The sequence below is a fragment of the Gallus gallus genome, chromosome 1 (genome assembly GCF_016699485.2).
Source record: "Gallus gallus isolate bGalGal1 chromosome 1, bGalGal1.mat.broiler.GRCg7b, whole genome shotgun sequence".
Classification (NCBI taxonomy): Eukaryota; Metazoa; Chordata; class Aves; order Galliformes; family Phasianidae; genus Gallus; species Gallus gallus.
Window position 1 is genome coordinate 141,469,435 of NC_052532.1, and position 20,357 is coordinate 141,489,791.

Below are 20,357 nucleotides of genomic sequence, written 5' to 3' on the forward strand. Positions count from 1 at the left end.
TTTATAAAATACATTCTTCCTCTACCAATAATTTCCTTACTTATTCTAAGAGCCTATAGTGTATCTAACTTGTCACCAGTTCCAAAGATATCTCCTTTGCTAAACTCTATGAGTTTATTTCCAATCTCTCTCTTTTCTCAAGTGCTTCCTGATGCACCTTACATCTTGACTTTATCAAACTCTCAGCTTGTTACGCTTCTATTTCAGCTACAATTTGAAACAAAGGCAGAATTTTCTGTTCTTGTATTGGAGTCCCTTTGGATCCTTTTCATGTTTGTTCTCACTGGCATTCTAGATGCTGCCTCCTGATTGTTGTCAGCCTCTATGAACAGCTAATTCCTCACTTCAGTTTTAGTGAACTATCTTTTGCCTCTTCATCTTTTAGCAACTGATCCCAACATAAAATTATTGGCATTGTAATAGCCATCAAGATTCTAACGTTCTATCAGATTTGACTGAAATTACGTAATGTATTCATGAGTTATCTTTTGGTGGAAAGGAATGCTAGAAAGACAAACATGGAATCATAGAATCATTTGAATAGAAACAGACCATGAAAGATCATCTAGTCCAAGTCCTCTGCAATGAACAGGGACATCTACAGCTAGATCATAGAATAGAATCATAAAATCACTTGGGTTGGAAAAGACCTTAAAGATCATCAAGTCCAACCACAACCTAACGATACTACCCTAACTCTAACATCGCTCTGCTAAATCATGTCCCTGAGCACCACATCCAAACAGTTTTTAACAACATCCAGGGATGGCGATTCAACCACCTTCCTGAGAAGACTATTCCAGTGATCAACAACTCTTTCTGTAAAGAAGTGTTTCCTGATAACCAACCTAAACTTTCCCTGGCACAGCTCATGGCCATTTCCCCTCATCCTCTCACCTGCCACCAGTGAGAAGAGACCAAGCCCGCTCTTGCTGTAAGCACCTTTCAGATATTGGAAGAGAGCAATAAGGTCTCCCTCCTCAGCCTCCTTTTCCCCTGATTGAACAGCCCCAGTTCCTTCAGTTGCTCCTTGTAGGGCATATTCTCCAAGCCCTTCACCAGTTTTGTTGACCTTCTTTGGACCTGCTCCAGCACCTCAGTGTCCTTCCTGTACTGAGGTGCCCAAAACTGAACACAGTACTCAAGGTGGGTCTTCACCAGTGCTGAGTACAGGGGCAGGATTACTTCCCTAGTCCTGCTCACCACACCATTCCTGATACAAGCCAGGATGCCATTGGCCTTCTTGGCCACCTGGGCACACTGCTGGCTCATATTCAGCCAACTGTCCATCACTACACCAAGGTCTCTTTCTGTCAGGCAGCTTTCAGCCACTCCTCCCCAAGCCTGTAGGACTGCCTGGGGTTGTTGTGAACAAAATGCAGGACCTGGCCCTTGGCCCTAGTGAAACTCATACAGTTATCCTTGGCCCATCAATCCAGTCTATCCAGGTCCCACTGTAGTGTCTTTCTCCCCTCAGACAGATCAATGCTCCCTCCCAACTTGGTGTTGTCTTCAAACTTACCAAGGGTGCACTCCATCCCCTCATCAAGATCATTAATAAAGATGTCAAATAGAAGTGACCCTAGTACTGAGCCCTGGGGACACCGCTCGTGGCCAGTCACCAACTGGATTTAACTCCATTGACCACAACTCTTTGGGCCTCGCCATCCAGCCAGTGTTTCACCCAGCAGAGCGTACGCCCATCCAAACCATGGGCAGCCAGCTTTTCCATGAAAATGTTGTGGGGGACAGTGTCAAAGACTTTACTGAAGTCCAGGTAGACCACATCGACAGCCTTAACCACATTGACAGCCTCAGGTTGCTCAGAGTCCATCCAGTAAGGTCTTGAATCTCTTCAAAGACAGAGCATTCACCACCATTTCAGTCTATCTGCTCCAACATGTCATTTTCTCCCCTGTACTGAGGACTTCACATCTGGACACTGTACTCCAGGTTAAGTGTCACCAGTGCAATTCAGGGGCAGGATCATCTTCCTTGACCTGCTGGCCACACTTCTTTTGATGCAGCCTATAATATGGTTGGATTTTTGGAGGGGAGGGTAGTTGTGGTGAACACCACCACTGAACAAACTACTGGGCAAAATAGCTGTGGATTATCTACCTCTGTATCTGAGAAGTGGCCTTTGAGATTGTCTAAAATTTATTGCACTGTAAAGAGATATTTATCAGTTTATATGCTTGCAATTGTAGACTCCTATTTCATACTTTGTATTTTCACAGTGTCTCTCATGTTGTTTAAGTATGACATATTTATAAGAGGGATTATTTGACCCAGAACCTGTCAAACAAGAGACTTGAGTGATGTCTTGTGAAAGTTTTCCATCCATATGTACTCATATTTTGTGAAATTATTATTATTTTTTCCTTAAGATAGTTACATTTACAGTATCAGGGGATGTATTATATATAGATTGCATTTGGGATCTATTTGAAACATTGAAAATGGGACTATATGCATACATGAAGTTTGACACTAGAAAAATCAATGTGCATCACTCAAGCCATTTGAGCTCTTCCTATTGACTACATATGGGCAACTATCAAGCATTTAAGTATATGGAAGTAAAAAGCATGTCTTCAATTTATTTTCTATGTGACTGACAGAAGATGCGAAACCTGTTTTAAAAAAATAAGAGTCTTAAAAAGAGGTAAATGCCTTAACATTGCAGGCTGTTGTATGAATAGTATTTGTCAATATTTGAACATCTAAAATATTGTTAATAGAAAAAGTATTTCAGTAAAAAGTGTGTTAACACACTTCAAGTTCTCATTATATACAGTGGAAGCCATAAATGCTGAGGAATTTACACTGCTTACCATATAGAGGTTTTTGTCAGTAGTAATAAATAACTTCTTGTTGTTACATATTTTTGAGTATCAGAATAAGTATGATCCTTTTAATTTTGCTTTTGCAGAAAAATAGCATAGTAACTTCTGAAAATGCATAGCAAATTCTGAATATATACAAACAATATAAAGCAAGTTTGTGTGAAAACAGACAAATTTCTTTTTGTTTGTTTGTTTTCTCTGTGTAGCAAGATATATTTTGGAATATAGGATATATGAGATTTATAAATATGTAATTTTCCTCAGATGGGTGTTTTAAGAGAAATTCTTCAAGGACTAGTCTACTTAAAAATTATAGCAACACCATCACCACAACAACAACAATAAAGAAGTCTTCAAATCTGACAGTATACTAGATTTCATTTATACTATGAATATCTCAAAATATAGATATAGAGGGGTTCTTTTGAGTTACCAGAAGGAATGAGCTAGCTACTCTATCTCCTGGTACTGTGTTAAGAGCTAGATAATTATGTCATATTTTTCCAAAATTATTCACAGAAAGAAAAGTTTGTTTTTACCTACAGATTTCTGCTTCACTGGGATTCTACAAGAAGTGTTGTGTCCCTGTTTTTCAGCCTTGACTTGAAAGTTACTTGTTTGCCTGTCACATAGTTTAGGAGCTGCACTGGACTGTTTTCACTTAGGAACAGTTCAGATGCTATGACTGTACACACTGGAATTCAGTAATTATCAACTTACAGAATATGCTTTTCAGATTTTTTTTCCTACTAATAGGAATAACTAAAGGAGGTTCAGAAAATTAGACTTTGGAATTTTCCTGACTGTGGAGTATATTTTCAAGTCAAGCACTGTAATAAAATATAAAATTCAAGCAATAACTATTCTATTCTGAGTCAGACTTTGCAGATAAAGAAAGTGAAGCTGTTATTATTACGTCATGAAAAGTGGTTCTGACTTCTCAATTCATCTGTGAATGTATTTTGAAATAATTTTTAATCTGAGGTCATACTGCTTATTTGTCTATCTGATTAGAATTTTTTTTGACCGGACTTGTAGCAAGCCTTGATTCCCAAAACAAATACAGTTCACTTTTAAAGAAAAAGACCATCTTTTAAAAACAGAAATTAACTCTAAGTTAAGGCTCAAAATCCTCATCTAGAGCTTATTTACTTTTGAAAGATACTTTTCTTCAGATCATACAGCTTTCACCTTTGGTAACTGTGAGCACATACTATATCGTCTGAGTTTTGAGTGACTACTCCCTACACTGCCACTCTGATTAGTGGTCACTGTCATGGCTTGGTCAGATCCCCTAGTGTTTGCTGGAATCAGTATGTGTTAATGTTCATAATCATTTTCTCTCACAATTTCTGGTTACTCATGGTGAAAAAAGAAACTTACCTTACACAGAGGGTTTTAAAAGGTCATGTCTACTCCAGCAATTTTATTTGCTATTTAACTGTGTTGTTGCATGTAGTCTCCGTTCGCTCGTCCGGTATTCGTCCTCTGTCCACATGTAGGGCTTACTGCTGGGCGAAACCGACCCTTTACCAGGTCGGGGCCAGATGCTCACCCAGACCCCAGGAGTAAGTGAGGCAAATGGCGTTTATTGCTATAGGCTACGTGTTTAAATACAAGTGTTTCCTCCAATCACGAAGTTACACTTGGCACACACAGGTGGCATAACACACAGGTGGCATAGGAACCTGCACGCGTCACACCTCGTTTCCCTCGCTACGCCTACAACACACCTCGTTTCCCTCGCTACGCATACAACATCTCCCCCTCCCTATGCCGATAGCTCCCGTCACATCGCGTTCGGAACCTACAGCTGCTCCCTAATTCTATGATATTTTATGCGTTCATCCATAAACTGATTCATTGTTCTCGATAGACAATCCTGAAAGCACTTGATTATACATGGAATGATAGCTAATAGACAGGCTATGACAAGCAAGGCAAACAGTAGCGTCTTAACACCTTTCGCGAGCCACCTTCCTAGATCACCAAACGTGCGCGTAAACCAGTCCCCTATGGGATCATCTTCCACCCGTATCTTCTCTGTATGTTCCTTCATGGCTTGGAGCGCCTTGTGAATGGACTCACTGTGATCGCTGAGATTGAAGCAACACATCCCTTCCACGTCTTGACACCCGTGTCCCTGCGCCAGGAGTAAGAAATCGATGGCTGCTCGATTCTGCAACACTGCGTGCCGGATGCTGCTCGTGTCCTCCAGCATCGCATTCAATATTAATGATGTTAAATTTGCTTGCTTAACCGACCAACATGCCAATCGTTCGATCTCCTTTAAGGCCTGTGCTGCGGCTATACCAGGAGCAAAGAAAGAAGCAAATATCCGGGCTGTCACACTCCATAGCTGTAGCTCATCACCGCAGTCAGGCGAGAGACGACTCAGCGAGCGCCTGCTACGGCGGTGACCTGTAATGTTCGGCCCATATGCTATCCAGGTGGTAAAGTTAGGAGAGAGCATAGTCAATTGTCCTAGATAACAGGGCCCTCCCAAGGCATTACGCGGGATGCCTTGCCAAGCCCTGTCCCCACAAATCAAGAAAATACCTGGAGGGAGTGCCTTAGCAGTCCCATTGTTCCACAACACCTCTGGCTGTTTCCTGAAGGTAAACCCATATGCATAATAATTCCATTCCGTCGTGCAATTACCACCGCAACCCGTCGTGTTGCTGGAACATTTTGTCCCGTTGCTGTACCCTGCTGACCATTTTCCCCTTTTTGAACCACACCAATTAGAAAGGTCCCCTCTATAGTAACGAGTCTCGTTACTGGTGAATCCACAATATCTACGACTTATTGAAAAACTCTCTACGTTTATTGGACTTACCATCGTCCATGATTGGTTGACATAGGGTCTTATAAGAAGGTCATCACTTTTCCATTTTGCTATGAAGTCACGCAATTCTGCTTCCGCCCCACCAGTCCCATTAAAATTCCCATCAAAATTGTGACAGACTCTACTGCGATTGTTCTCTTTATAGCACACCGAACCAAAGGTAACACACGTACGTGTTGTTCCGTTCTTGATCATCTGGGACCCTAAAATATCCAATTCTTGGGGGTCCCAAGGGAGGGTTGTATTTAGAGCCTGTATCAAGCATGCTGTTTGGCTGGCTGTATTTGTAATGCGAGCGCCTATCTGTCGCAAGAAATCCCGCCCCAGAAGAGTTCCGGGGACACGCGCCACCAATGGTGTAAGCAACGCCGGTTTCTCTAAGGAGCCATCCCTGTTAATCACAACCGCTTGTACCTCATTGGTAGACCGGCGTGAGGGGGTCGCCCCTCCAACCCCCATAATAGACTGCGAGGCCTCCGCGGGCCACGAGGATGGCCATTCTGTTTCCGCGACTACAGTAACGTCGGCGCCGGAATCTATGAGGGCAGTGACAAAGATAGATCGAGGGCCTTGAAAATCCGGCGGGAGGTTGGTGCAAGAAATAGTGGCTTTCACCAGAGGGCGCTCATGGGTATTTAGAGACAGCGCCGCCATGGGTAAACTTAGGTCAGGGGCCTGCATAGGTCGAAAAATGAAGTCACCGTGCTCGGACTGTCTCCCGTTGTTATTTCCCTGGCGTGGAGGCCTACGGGCCCTGCATTGCGGTGCTGCATGACCCTTCCGCCCGCACTGCTGACATGTTACGCATCCACCTGTACCCATTCTGCACTGGGCCCTAATGTGGCCCGCTTGACCACATTTAAAGCAAGGTCCTAACTGTCGGTCCGCACTACGATGGTCCGCCTCCCTACAGGCCATCATCACTCCTGCTACCGCCGCAGCTACCTCCCCTGCCACAGACGGGCAGGCCTTTTGCTTATCTAGGACATACTTGATGGCCTCACCAGGGGTTTGGAGCCTCCCCGGCGCCGCTCGCAAAATCCCCTGCACCCCTTCACTGGACTTCTGATACAAGCAATCCAGGATGACGGGACCATGAACTGCTCTGGGCAGATCCGAGCCTTCCACTGCCTTAATTAGTCTGTCTGCAAACTCCTGAAACGGCTCTGTGGGGCCTTGCGCGATCTCTGTCCACGGAGTAGTGGGCTCAGCACTCCTTGCAAGCTTTCGGAACGCGTCTATTGCAGCGTCCGTAGTCGCTATCAACTCTCCTGGTCTAAGTTGACAAACTTGTGCTTGAGGGGTCAGCAGACCTGGTGCATTGCCCGTTAATCTCTGTATATCGGACCCATATATGGGGTTTCTTTGATCACCCTGTGCCGTAATCAGCATTTGTTTTAATTTGGTATGCCACTCCTCTCTCCAGAGCGTATACTGCACTGGTTTCAACACCATGCGCATTAAATTTTCAATATCATAAGGCAGCATTGGGCCCGATGCTGTGAGGGCCTCAAGGGCATTCATCGTCAATGGCGACTTCAGCCCTTTCTTTTCTACTGCCTCAATCATCCTTGCTACCCCCTTTGGGTCCAACGGGACCCAGATTGGGCCTCCCTCCTCCGAGACAACAACTGGGAGTGTATAAGTTGCCGCCAGGCCTTTCTGTGCCACTTCCTCTTTGATCTGCCCCCAATCAGTAAGCTTAAGTCTCCCCTCCTCCTTTCCTTTTGGGGATGGTCCCGCCCCCTGCTCCGATGTCGTTGCCAAGGAAGGATATAACGGCTGCTTAGGGTAGGGAGGGGGCAGCGACAGCGCAATAGAATTAGGAGGGGCCGTCGGTGCCGTTGCACCCCCCCCGAGCCTCTGCGACTCTTCTTTGTCCTTCTCGCAATCTTCCTCTCTCTCCGTCGCCGTTTTATTCGCTGTCGTCTGAGCGCCGGTCTGAGCGCCGGACCTGCAAAACTCCAAAGACCCGCTCCCCGAAGCTCCCTCCCCGCTCATGACCGCCCCAAGTTTGTCCTCTTCCCTGGCCGCCTTAAGGGCTCCTAACATCAGTCCCCACGTTTTAAGTTCCGTAGCCTTCTGACTGGCCATGGCGCGCTGGCATAGCGCCGAGGTGAGCAAGTCCCACCTACTCGAATCCAAAACGTGGCGGGGAGACTCCAGCTCCCCCAGCTCATTTAATAGCGACAAAACTGTCGCGATCTCCTTCCGGGAAGGAGTAGATTTTCCACAGTAGTCCTTACAAAACTGCACAAGTACCTTAATGACTTGGTCCATTGTTACGTATGCGACCTGCCGCCACCTCGCAGGCTCTTAACCGCAATACGTCTTCCGTGCGCGACCTGCCGCCACCTCATAGGCTCTTCTCCGCGTCACGGGCACGCCGGGCAGCCACCCTCAGCAGACAGATCACGTCGGGGTCACCACTTGTTGCATGTAGTCTCCGTTCGCTCGTCCGGTGTTCGTCCTCTGTCCACATGTAGGGCTTACTGCTGGGCGAAACCGACCCTTTACCAGGTCGGGGCCAGATGCTCACCCAGACCCCAGGAGTAAGTGAGGCAAATGGCGTTTATTGCTATAGGCTACGTGTTTAAATACAAGTGTTTCCTCCAATCACGAAGTTACACTTGGCACACACAGGTGGCATAACACACAGGTGGCATAGGAACCTGCACGCGTCACACCTCGTTTCCCTCGCTACGCCTACAACACACCTCGTTTCCCTCGCTACGCATACAACACTGTGTAAATAACTGATTATAAAATCTTTTTTTCAAAATGCTTGTCCTATCACTAATCCAAAGTTTTTAATTGATTGTTAATTGCATTTAGATTCTGTTGCTTAGAAAACCTTCACAATTTCAGCACATGCTAATGACTATTGTTTACATTAACATTCATCTATCCATCAGAGCAAAAGATCCACTATCAAGACTTAACAGTCAAAGGAAGGTTGATACTTGCAAAAATTTATAGGAAAAGTAGGTGAAAGTAGTAAAGACTCCATTTGTAGCTAAGTTTCTCCATAATATTGCCCATTTTATCTGAAACATACTCAAAGCTTACCTCTACCTCCCAAAAACACATATTGACCTTTTAAATAAAGGAAGTTGGAATATCATTCTGGAGGTTTTAGCAGTGAAGGACTCTCAAGAAATACATTCCAACTCCCTTGTTTGGATGGAGGGTGGAGTATAAAGGATAAGAATTAGTAGAACAGTAGAGGCAAGGTAGGAGTGGGATATGAAGGCAGAAGGACAGAAGAAGACAAAGAAAGTCACAAATTACAACAACAGAGAAACAAAGAAGACAAAATTTGATGTTTGTTTGACTTCTTTATAGAATGAAATTCTCTCTTAGTGCTGGCTCAAAATGCAAATGCTTCAGCACGTAACCTTATAGCATTTTCACTGGGAAGATTATCCCAAGGATAGGTAGCAGAGTTTGTACGTCCATTTAACTCTCTGGCTGAAAGATGATGAAAAGGATATCAGCTTCTTTCAATATGAATACTACAAGGAGACTCCACATCCTTGCACAGTATCATAAATCATTAACATTGGGAATGAATGCAAAGATCACCTAGTCCGACTGTCAACATATAACCACCATGTCTACTAAGCCATATCCCTAAGTGTTATACCTATATCCTTCTTGAAAACCTCCAGGGATGGTGATTCCACCGCTTCCCTGGGCCGGCTGTTCCAATGCATTACCAATCTTTCTGAGAATAACCTTTTTCCTAATATCCAACCTGAACCTTCTCTGGTGCAACTTAAAGCCATTCCCCTCATACTATCACTAGTTACCTGGGAGAAGAGGCTGAACTCCACCTTGTCACAACCTCCTTTCAAGTAGTTGTGGAAAGCAGTATGGTCTCCCCTGAGTCTCCTTATTTCTGGACTGTTCTCCAGACAACCTGTCCCAGTGCTATGTCAACAACAAACTAAGGCAATTTTTCTCATTCAGGGAAAACTTTTGCTCATTTTGACACCTTTTTTGTTCACATCACTGTGTACTGTTTGCTTGCAAAACCAGTCCACCACTTCCTCTCTTACAGTAGATACCTAGGCATGGGCAACATGAGAAGTTCTCAGAAAAAAAAATCTGCAGCATAACCCTCTCCTTCATAGCTCTATACCACCTACAAGCTCTATTTCTCTCTTAAACCTAATCCTAATCTTAAACCTAAGCCTGTCCCTAAACCTGAATCTGAAGTTAACCTCATGAAAGATCTCAAATGTTGACAAAGATGGAAAGTACATCAGGGAAGAAATCCACCCATATTTTATTTTTTCTTTGGAGATGTTACATTCCCAGCAATTAGGTTTTGGTGAAATCTTGAATTATGCAGCTTGGGAAACAATATTTAAGTCAAGCTGTATATGATCTCTTCAATATGCTGAATTCAAACTGCTGAATTTTTCTGAAGATGTATGTTATTGTCAATTGTCAATTACATGAATGTTCTAAGAATGTTATCAGAGTGGGAAATACATTGATAACATCTGGATTTTTAGATCTGGATTTTTCAATTTATGAACTTCACTATTTACTATCAGTGAGGCCTGTTGGTAAAATGGCACTTATACTGAGTTCTCTTTGGACAACTTCCTAGGATAGGAATATTAGTAAATCAATGCTTTTGTTTCAATAGTATGATCAATATTGAGAAGTGAGAATATTTTTTTTTAGCAAAAGAAACACAAGCTTCTGTGACTCCTTTCTTGCTGAAGGTTTTTTTTGTTTGCTTTGTTTTGAGTGGGCTCGTGATCAGCCTACCTTCCTAAGACTAATTTTAAACAACATATTTCTGGAATTAATAGCTTAGAAACAATAGATGTTATATTATAAGGATCCTTTTAATATTTAACAAAGTTGATGAGAATTTAAAAAATCTGAATAGAAAACCCTTCATTGAATTCCATGGTGTTACTGTAATCCAAAGTGTTATGAAGTGCCAGGGAACATTCATTTCAGCAAAGGTTTCTGAAACAAAAAGTAGGGTAAATAGAGATGACATGAATAAAAGAGCTGAGCTATCTTCTCACATAGCTTCTAAGTATGCTCCTGGCTTGTCACTAGCACTAGGAAACAGAATCCTATCCACTGACATATGAGGGAGTAATTCAAATCAGCGGCTACAGATTCCCAGTTCTACAACCTTTCTCCTTTTCTAACGTAATAACTTAACTCCTCTTTCATTTGCCTTCCATTTCCCTGTCATGTGTCCTTTCTATCGTGTTTTTATTCTATCAACAAGATGTAAGTATCAAACTCTTTCATATCCTTGAATAATGAATATTTGGATAACATATTTTAATTCAATTAAAAAAAAAACACATTAAAAATAATAATAAAAAAACTCTAATCACAGTATTTTACCCTTCTAAGATGTTAATCAAGGTGAAATCTCCAAGTCATATATCTGATCTATGGATAAACCTCCACTCTTTTTTTAAAGTGCACCTTCACATTGAATGCTTTCATAGTTGGGTTAGGCACTCTCTCTGCCTCCCTACTGACTCTTGGTAAGTCTTAGGATGGCTATAGTCCTGAGCTTTCAAGATCCTGGAACAAAGAACTTGAATATAATATCTATTTGTTTAATCTGAAAAATACAGATTTGTTGTTTTTGCTTGGAGATGTGGTATATTCAGAACAGCTAACAGTGATGTTCAACATAGTTCAAGCTTTGATCTCTATTAGTTATTTGAGTCTGAGTATCACCTGGTGTGTTAGCAATCCCTCTTTGGTAATTCATATTCCACTCAAATTCAGTTTTATCAAACAAGTACATATTTTTATCTGAAAAAGACTTTAGCTTTTACCTCAACAGTGATAACTGTGAAATTTGGCTTTGGAGAAAATAAATACACTGTATTTCTATATGCAAGTTGTGGGCTTTAAATTGTCTCTCGTTCCACACAGAATTAGAAGAGGGAAAAAAAAAGACAAAATGGTGTACAGTGTCCAACAAGATTAGTGGCTTCCTTGTTACTTTTTTTTTTTTTTTTTTTTTAATTTTACTTTGGCTGCAGTCACTAGAATACACTGGTGCTGTACTTGCAGATGGAAACTAAAAGCACATTAGCCAACATAGACTCTGGGTTTGTGAGTATTCTCTCTTTTATAATAAACAGAGCAAACAGCTTTCATTATATCATTCAAGATGTAGTTGAAAAAGTGCCATAAATAAAGGTTGCCTTCTGGGTACAATTGAAAGTCTGTGTATAATTACACTTCCTATGGAAGAGGATTATCTGTTTGTTCCATTCCAGGGCACCTTTGTTTCTTTTAATATTGCAGCCAGCACTGTGGTTTTCTTGAGAACATGCATTTTTTACAAGTACTCCCAGACACAGCAGCAGTAGAAAGAGTGGCATCTTTATTCTAACACAAGATCAGCAGTATTTGTTTAAACACTTGCTGGGGAATGGAACACCAACTGACTTTGCATGCCTTAAAGAGCTTTCAGCAATGCTAATTATTAATGGTTTTCCATTTTACATAAGCTGAATTTTGAATTGATTCTCAGATTTGAATTAATGACCAAAAAGAAGTTTTAAGCTACTTCATTTCTGAAAGAGTTATGTCTTATTTCATATCTTCTGGTGACTACATAATAACTTAATTGAAAGGATAACTGTCTCAAACTCTCAACCTTTTTTTCTGTTTTGCTTTTTCCAACTAGTTTCTGTAAGATTACAAAATACCACAGATTCCTGGGAAAAAAGCAGTTGCTAGGGAAAACATTTAAACAAAAACAAACAAATTCTAATTAATTAGGCAAATGTACAAATGGAAAAATATTTTAAAGAAGGATAAACAATTGAATCAAAATGTTTTTAGTTAAGATTTCTTTTTTTTCTGTATCTTAATAGTTGAAACATTATATGTTCCTAGAATCAGAGTATCAGATAATATCCTGAATTGGAAGGGACCCATGAGGATCACTGAGTTCAACTCCTGGCTTCACATGGGTCTATCTAAAAATCCAAACCCTGAGAGAGATGCCCAAATCCTTGGACTCCAGCACGTTTGCTGTCATGATCACTTCCCTGGGAAGCCTGAGCCAGTATCCAACCACCCTCATGGTGAAGAACCTAATATCCAACCTGACCCTCCCTTGAGACATAGAATCATAGAATGGCCTGGGTGGAAAAGAACCTCAAAAAAGGACCTGTTTGTTTGACAGATTCATAGAATGAAATTATCTCTTAGTGTTGTCTGAAAACACAAATGCTTCAACACATAACCTTACAGGTCTTTCACCAGAAAGATGATGGAAAGAATACTACTGAATGATTACTACTTCTCCAGTCTGGATTACTCTGGTGGTATGCTCCTTAGAAATCTATATCCCATTATTACCAATATTCTTGGATAACCATCCCCATACTCTTGTTTTCATTTACAGATGAACCTTGTGAAATTTACTCTGTTTTTCAGATGAGCATCAGAAGAAACTGATGCCAATATGCAGAAGATTTTCCTTCAGCAATCTAAATTTGAGCCTATGGCAAGCTCTGAAGGCAGTTTTGTTGGCAGCATCAGAGATACTTTTGTGTTTGCCACTTAATTAGCTGTAGATGGACCATATGGGCAGCTTAGCCTTTATGCATGCTATTTTCTTTAGTTCACCTTGGACTTTATATAAGCAAGGCACACTCATTCATATGAATAAGTTCTTTGTCCAAGTATCCCTTGCATTCAGTTTATAGGCGGTATTTTGAAGACTGTATTGTTCCAAAAAGCTGTTGTATTCACCAGCTTGTATGTTTAGACATTATGAAGGGAGAATGGGAATGATTAAAATTTTACCTTTTTTTTGTTCAGTTTCCTGCTCAGTATATACACAGTTGTTTATCTTATTTCTCAGAGAAATTTGCACTACAGTTTTCCACTTCTTTCATTTGCTATGGTAAGAATTCAAAAGAATGCAAAAGCATAAAAGATAAAGTCTTTATATTCCAGTTTTCAAAAAGTGATCCTTAATTAACATTTTCTAGTTTAGAAGATATTAGTAGTAAATGCCTGATTTAAAATTTTAAAATGCCTACATTTAAAAACAAGAAGTATAGAGTCCAGCATTTGTGAAAGTAAACAAGAAAACAAACAAATCAAACAACATCTGGACTTCAGTAAGGTCTTGGACACGTTCTCCCACAACATCTTTCTCTCTAGATTGGAGATATATGGATTTGACAGGTGAATTGTTCAAAGGATGACAAACTGGTTATGAGATCATACCCACAGGGTGGTGGTCAATGGCTCAATGCCTGGACGGAGATCAGCAATGAGTGGTGCCCCTCAGGAGTCAGTGCTGGGAACAGCGTTCTTTAATATCTTTATTAACCACTTCTTTGCCTTGTTTTTATCAGCAAGGTCATTAGCCACACAGCCCAAGTTGTACAAAGTAAAGGTAAAAACAGAGAGAAGGAATATCTGCCCACTGTAAGTGAAGATCAGGTTTGAGGTGATCTAAAGAACCAGAAGGTGTACAAGTCCACATGACCAAACAAGATCTATCCACAAGTCCCTGAAAGAGCTGGTGAATTAAGTTGCCAAGCCACTATCCATTATATTTGAATGGTCATAGTAGTCTGGTGAAATTCCCACTGTCTGGAAACGGAGAAACATAAGCCCCATTTTCAAGAAGGGAAAAAAAAGAAGATCTAGGAAACTACAGGTGTATGGCAAAGAGGTATACAGATTGTAAGGTAAATAGGTATACAGGTATGGGACCAGAGAGATTATTGTGTTACAAAGGAATAATGAAACAAAGAGCTTTCCCATGTCCTGTGCTTGCAGAAGGGCTCCAAGAGGAGTGATCTCCATATAGAGATCCTTCCTCCTTGGGGGTCAGCCCTTAAATGGAGTCTAGGAGTCAGGCTCCACCCCTTCCAGTCACTCAGGTGAAATTGCATTCACCTGTGCCCCTGTGGCTGACTCAGCACTTGCCTCAGGTGGTCAATCAGAGGTTCAGGCCGTGATTCAACAGTTCCCATACAACAGGCCAATTAGTCTCACCTCTGCCTGGCAAGATCATGGAACAGATCCTCCTGAAGACCCTACTAAGGCACATGGAAAATAGAGGCAAGGTGTTGGTAGTAACCAACATGGCTTCACCAATGACAAACTGTGCCTGATAAACTTGGTAGTCTTTTATAATGGATTTGCAGCAACAGCGGATAAAGGAAGAGTAACTGCTGCCGACTTGTACAAAGCATTTGACACTGTCCTGCATGATGTCCTGGTCAATAAATATGGATTTGGCAGACAAACTAGCCACAGGATAAGGAATTGGCTGGATGGTCTCACTCAGAGAGTTGTGGTCAATGGTTCATTGTCCAAATGGAGACCAGTAACAAGTGGTAATTGTCAGGGATTAGTACTGGGACTTGTACTGTTTAACATCTTTGTCAGTGACAAGACAAGTGGGATCAAGTGCACCCTCAGCAAGTTTACAGATGATACCATGCTGTATGGTATGGTTAACGTGCCTGAAAGATGGGATGTCATTCAGAGAGGCCTAGATAGCCTTGAGCAGTGAGGAGAACCTCATGAGGTTCAACAAAATGCAAGGACTTATACTGGGACACGGCAACCCCCACTATCAGTACAAGCTAGGGGACAAAAAGAGCACAGCTTGGACAAAAAGATAGAGCATAGCCCTGCCAAAAAGGACTTGGGAGTACTAGTGGATGAGAAGGTGGACATGAGCCAGCAGTGTGCCCCAACTGCCCACAGAGCCAACCGTGTTCTAGGCTGCATCAAAAGAAGTGTGGTAAGCAGGTCAAGGAAGATGATCCTGCCCCTCTACTCTGCACTGATGAGACCTCAGCTGGTGTACTTGTAGAGTCCTCAGTGCAGGAGAGAAATGGACCTGTTTTTTTCAATAGCAGTGGTAAAACACTGGAACAGGTTGACGAAATTGGTGATTGCCCCATCCTTGAAGACATTCAGGATCAGGCAAGACAGGCTCTGAGCAACCTGATCTATCTGTAGATGACCCTGTTCATTGCAGGGGAGTTGGCCTAGATGACCTTTAATGATCCCTTTGAACTAAAGCAATTCTATGATATTATGATTCTGTGCTTCTCTAGAGATAATTGTATAAGGTGTTTACACCGTGTTCTAGAACTATACCTCAGAAACAACTTGAGGATGCATCTTCTCTGCTGACAAGACATAGGGTTACTGAGTGAATTAACTGCGATAATAATTTAGTTTGGAATCAACAAAAGAGATTTGATTTCTATTTAATTATTTATTTTTTATTTATTTTCATGCTAGTTGTGCCATTATTGTTGTAATAGGCGTGATCGGGGTCTCGGGATGTAACGTGTCAGGCTCCTCCCCATGTGTTAGGTACGTGCCACGTGTACCATCCAGTGGGCGTACACGAAGGGTTAAAAGATATATAAGTGCTTGTTAGAATTTAATAAACGCCATTTTACCGCTCATCATATTGGTGTCACCTCGGTATTTGGCCAAGCCGCAGGCTCCCCTAAGCAACGAACATCACGGTTGCCTGCGAAAGGCAACAAGTGGTGACCCCGACGTGATGCTTAGGGGAATGAGTCGGCTGTCTGCTTGACGGGGCAGGAGCCCACCGCGGAGCGTTAGCACTTGTTGGGCGGTGGAAGCCGGGGGACAAGCCCGGGGACAGAGGGAATCTGCAGTCACCCTTCTGTTGGCGGAGGTCGCGGACGAGCGACAGATATACCCTCCGGAATCAAGCCGGAGAAGAGCAGCGGAATTTAAAACTTGGGGTTTGATTCTGGGAGGACTGAAGGCTGCGCGCGAGGAGAAACTTGCGGGCGAACGAGCCAGGGAGCTATTGGGGTTAGAGGTTGCGGGGCCGGGAGGGGGTCTCATTCCTCGTGCAGGTCTGGCTGGAGATAAGGTGGCACCAGCCCCTACGACCCATCCTGCCACGATAGCTCCGGGAACAAAGAAGGATGAAGTTGCATCGAATTGCTCAAGCGTGGAGGCCACAACACCCCCACCTCCGTATCCCTCTCAAGGCTTATATCCTTCACTGAAGTCAGTCGGGGAGGGGGGGGGGAAGGTCCTTGGAGGAATGTGGTAACATCTCCTGCAGGGCTGATAAGCAGGCTTCGGGGGAGGGTACGGCATTCCGAGGAGGTACAGCGCAACCCGTGTGTTGTGATAACGAGTGCAGCTCTGTCTGTTGCTGTAGCAACTTCCCCAACGGGGCGGACTGCACCGTCCCGCCCTGCGGTGGATGCAGGGGCGGAGCCCCGTGGCCAACGTCCCAGGGGTCTGGCCCTGAGGGGTGCGACCCCACAGCACCCGCCCCGTGGGCTCCGCCCACACTCACTGATTGGGCCCGGGTGAGGGAGGACTTACGAGCAGCCGACCCAACACGGCCGCCGCTAGCCCTTCCGGTCATAGTCAAGACAGAGGGCCCGGCGTGGGTCCCTCTAGATTCTAAAGCAATAACCCGCCTTTCTGAAATTGTTAAAACAAAGGGGCTGCGTTCCCCAGTAACAATGGCGGAGGTAGAGGCCCTCATGGCCTCTAGCCTACTACCGTACGATGTGATCAGCCTCATGCATGTGATCCTTGAACCGGTTCAGTACACCCTGTGGTATGATGCTTGGAATACACAATTGCAAGCAGTGGTGGCGGCAGCCACCCGAGATGCCCGACACCCAGCCAATGGTCGGGGTCGAGGGGATAGGACCACATTAGCGCGTCTCCAGGGAGTAGCGGATGGCATGGTGGGATCTCCGGAAGGCCAGCTTAGGCTGTTGAGACCGGGAGAGTTAGCAGCAGTCACAACTGCGGCCCTACAGGCCCTTCGGGAGCTGGCTCGAGTTACAGAGCCTACTCTCCCGTGGGCGGATATCAAACAAGGCCCTTCAGAGCCTTTTGCCGAATTTGCAAACCGCTTGATTCGTGCAGTTGAGGGGTCCGATCTTCCGGAGCCGGCCCAAGGTCCTGTTATCATTGACTGCCTTAAGCAAAAATCACTCCCGGACATACAGCAAATTATTAGGGCAGCCCCAGGCAACTTAACAACCCCTGGGGAACTTATCAAATATGTGCTTGACCATCAGCGCGCTACTCCATTAACAAATGAGGGCTTAGCCGCAATTTATCTTTTACAAGATAAATGAATCACATTAATGAATATGTTGAGCAGCCTTTTTATTTAATTTATTGCTGTTTCTAAACTATTTCAGGTGATGCCATTGTATTTTATGCTTCTTTTTTGCCTGAAGAGAAGTTAGGGCAGTTTGAAACTGTTTTAAAATCACCGTCAAAGTAAAGATTTCTATCTCCATAGTATTATAAAGACAAATTTATTTTTAAAGTTTTCAGGCTAAAGTTTGCTGAATTTTCTTTTTATTATTGATATTAATAAAGTACCTGGGAACAGGTTATCACAAGAGGATGACTTTATATCACAAGCCTTAACTGATTCTACAGGCCACAACTGAGCAAGGAGAACTTAATAGATTTTGAAAACAGATGTGATGAATGAGGCACAGGAATAGTGTCATTCTGAAGAGCATTAGAAATACAGATTTCCATTTGATTTTTTGAACCATTTAGGGGGTGAAAATTTAATCCAGCATTCTGAAATTGGATCTTTACAAGCAAACGTCACATACAGGCCTTTTTGGAGTTTCCATTAACATAGTGCCTCTACAGGTAAGTGTAGGCTATACTTTTGCAAGGATCAATCTGCACAACCATGGCAGTTGATTGAAAGTATTCAGAAGTATATTTAAGCCACAACTACACCAGCAGTTTCTTTTAGTTCCTTGAGGGTTTTTTGTTTTGTTTTTGTTTGTTTGTTTGTTTGTTTGTTTAGGTTTTTTTTTTTTGACACTGAAAAACTGCAAATGCTAGACAAGAAGCTACAGGTCAAAAGAATGTATCAAGTATATACTATATGATTTTCCATTGAATTAATGCCATCAACTGTCACAAATTGTTTTGAAAATGCCTTCCAGCTACCGTACAACAGTTTGGAGTTGCAGAAAATTTATGCTTTTTCTAGTTACAATGCTCAGTTTTTCTTTAGTCATAGTCTTCTATTTGTATCTAAATTTATACTTGCACACATGTCCAGGTAATCGGGCATTCATTCTGTACAACCGGCTCACTGTGGCCCACCAATTTCTTTTTCCTTATCTATAGTGACTGAAAAGATAAATTTGGTAAGCATTCTGAAAAAGTGTTTGTTGGCCTAGGTTCTTGTTGCTGTGATGAGTTTTTCCCACAATACCCTGGAGGAGAAGGAAGAGGAAAAGACAATTTTCTGAAAAGCTATGTAATTGGTTAATGTATTCTCCTTATTATTTTTATAAGGATACAAATATTATGAGCAATAATCTAATACTGGAAAGTGATTGCTCCTTCACAAATACCTTTTCAATTTAATGTAAGCTGGCAGGCAGTGTACATTAACTTAGAAATTTTACTAAAGATGCATTACTAAATTACTGGAGAAATTTTACTAACAGTGAAGTGATTCTACTAAACTTATGCAGTTAGGTGATGTTCCTAAATATTTTTGTTTTCTTCAATTGCAAATAAATAAATAACAACAGTATTGCAGGGATCCCAAGCCTATTTTTCACTATTGACAACATGAATTCATGGAGTGATTAGACTGAGAAGTAACAAAATTAACAGAGTTAAGTATCTAGGCTAGGTAAGAGGAATCTGTACCTATGGAAGCTCCTTTTAAATAAATAAATGGATAAATAAATATAATACTATGAAATCTGTCTTTTTGTCTTTTTTTTACTCTAGTGTTGCTGATTTGTAATTTACTCTTTTTCTTTTCTTTTCTTTTCTTTTCTTTTCTTTTCTTTTCTTTTCTTTTCTTTTCTTTTCTTTTCTTTTCTTTTCTTTTCTTTTCTTTTCTTTTCTTTTCTTTAGGAAATGCAAGTGCAAAAACCTACTAAAAATCACTAAAAAGCAATTTTAACCGTATTTCTACAGTATGTGTTTCACTTAATATTATTTCTGTCACGTTTAAACTATAAGATAAAATACTCAGAGTTGTCACAAAGTAGATCCAGCACTAGGTGCAGTGCTTGAAAACTAGGTATGTAATAAAAAATAACAGAAATAATAGAGAACTGTGGGTTTTTGTTTCGTTTTGTTTTGTTTTTTTCCTTGTCTGTTTTGTTTTGTTTCGATTGGGATTTTCTGGCACAAAGCTCTCTAAATATATTTAATGTTTGTCTTGTAGAATTGCTGGATGGATGATTGGAAGGTTAACTCAGTGAAAAATAAAGGACTCAAATCAGCAGAAAATTGTACTTGAATGAACAAATTCATTTTCCATGCATATCATGTTACCTTACTATAGACTTTATAAACTAAATTATTTCAAAATATAAATGGAGGCTGTGCAGTGCAATTTCAGGCAAGAATTTAAACCTCTGAAACTACCATCGACTCAAAACTTAATCATATTCTGATGCATTAAAATTATCACAATAGAAATGGAAGTATAAAACTAGGAGTGTAATAAGCATTTGTAAGATATATGTTCACAGTAAATTAGATTCATTTTAGAATGATTTTGTTCAGAGAGATATGAGAATCTTTTTTTTTTTCATAATTCATCTATATGCAATACATTCTATTTTTAAAGAGGG

General features: G+C 41.8%; 1 protein-coding gene across 1 annotated transcript; it reads right to left on the bottom strand.

The window, feature by feature from the left end:
- Positions 1-4,418: 4,418 nt before the first annotated feature.
- On the bottom strand, positions 4,419-8,338 carry LOC107050476. Its single transcript, XM_015274222.3, has one exon. The coding sequence runs from the start codon at positions 7,975-7,977 to the stop codon at positions 4,657-4,659; it is 3,321 nt and encodes a 1,106-aa protein (XP_015129708.2). The 5' UTR covers positions 7,978-8,338; the 3' UTR covers positions 4,419-4,656.
- Positions 8,339-20,357: the final 12,019 nt, after the last annotated feature.

Bases quoted from the DNA above. Each gene is read 5' to 3' on its own strand.
- LOC107050476 (XM_015274222.3), bottom strand. From the start codon at position 7,977: ATGGACCAAGTCATTAAGGTACTTGTGCAGTTTTGTAAGGACTACTGT.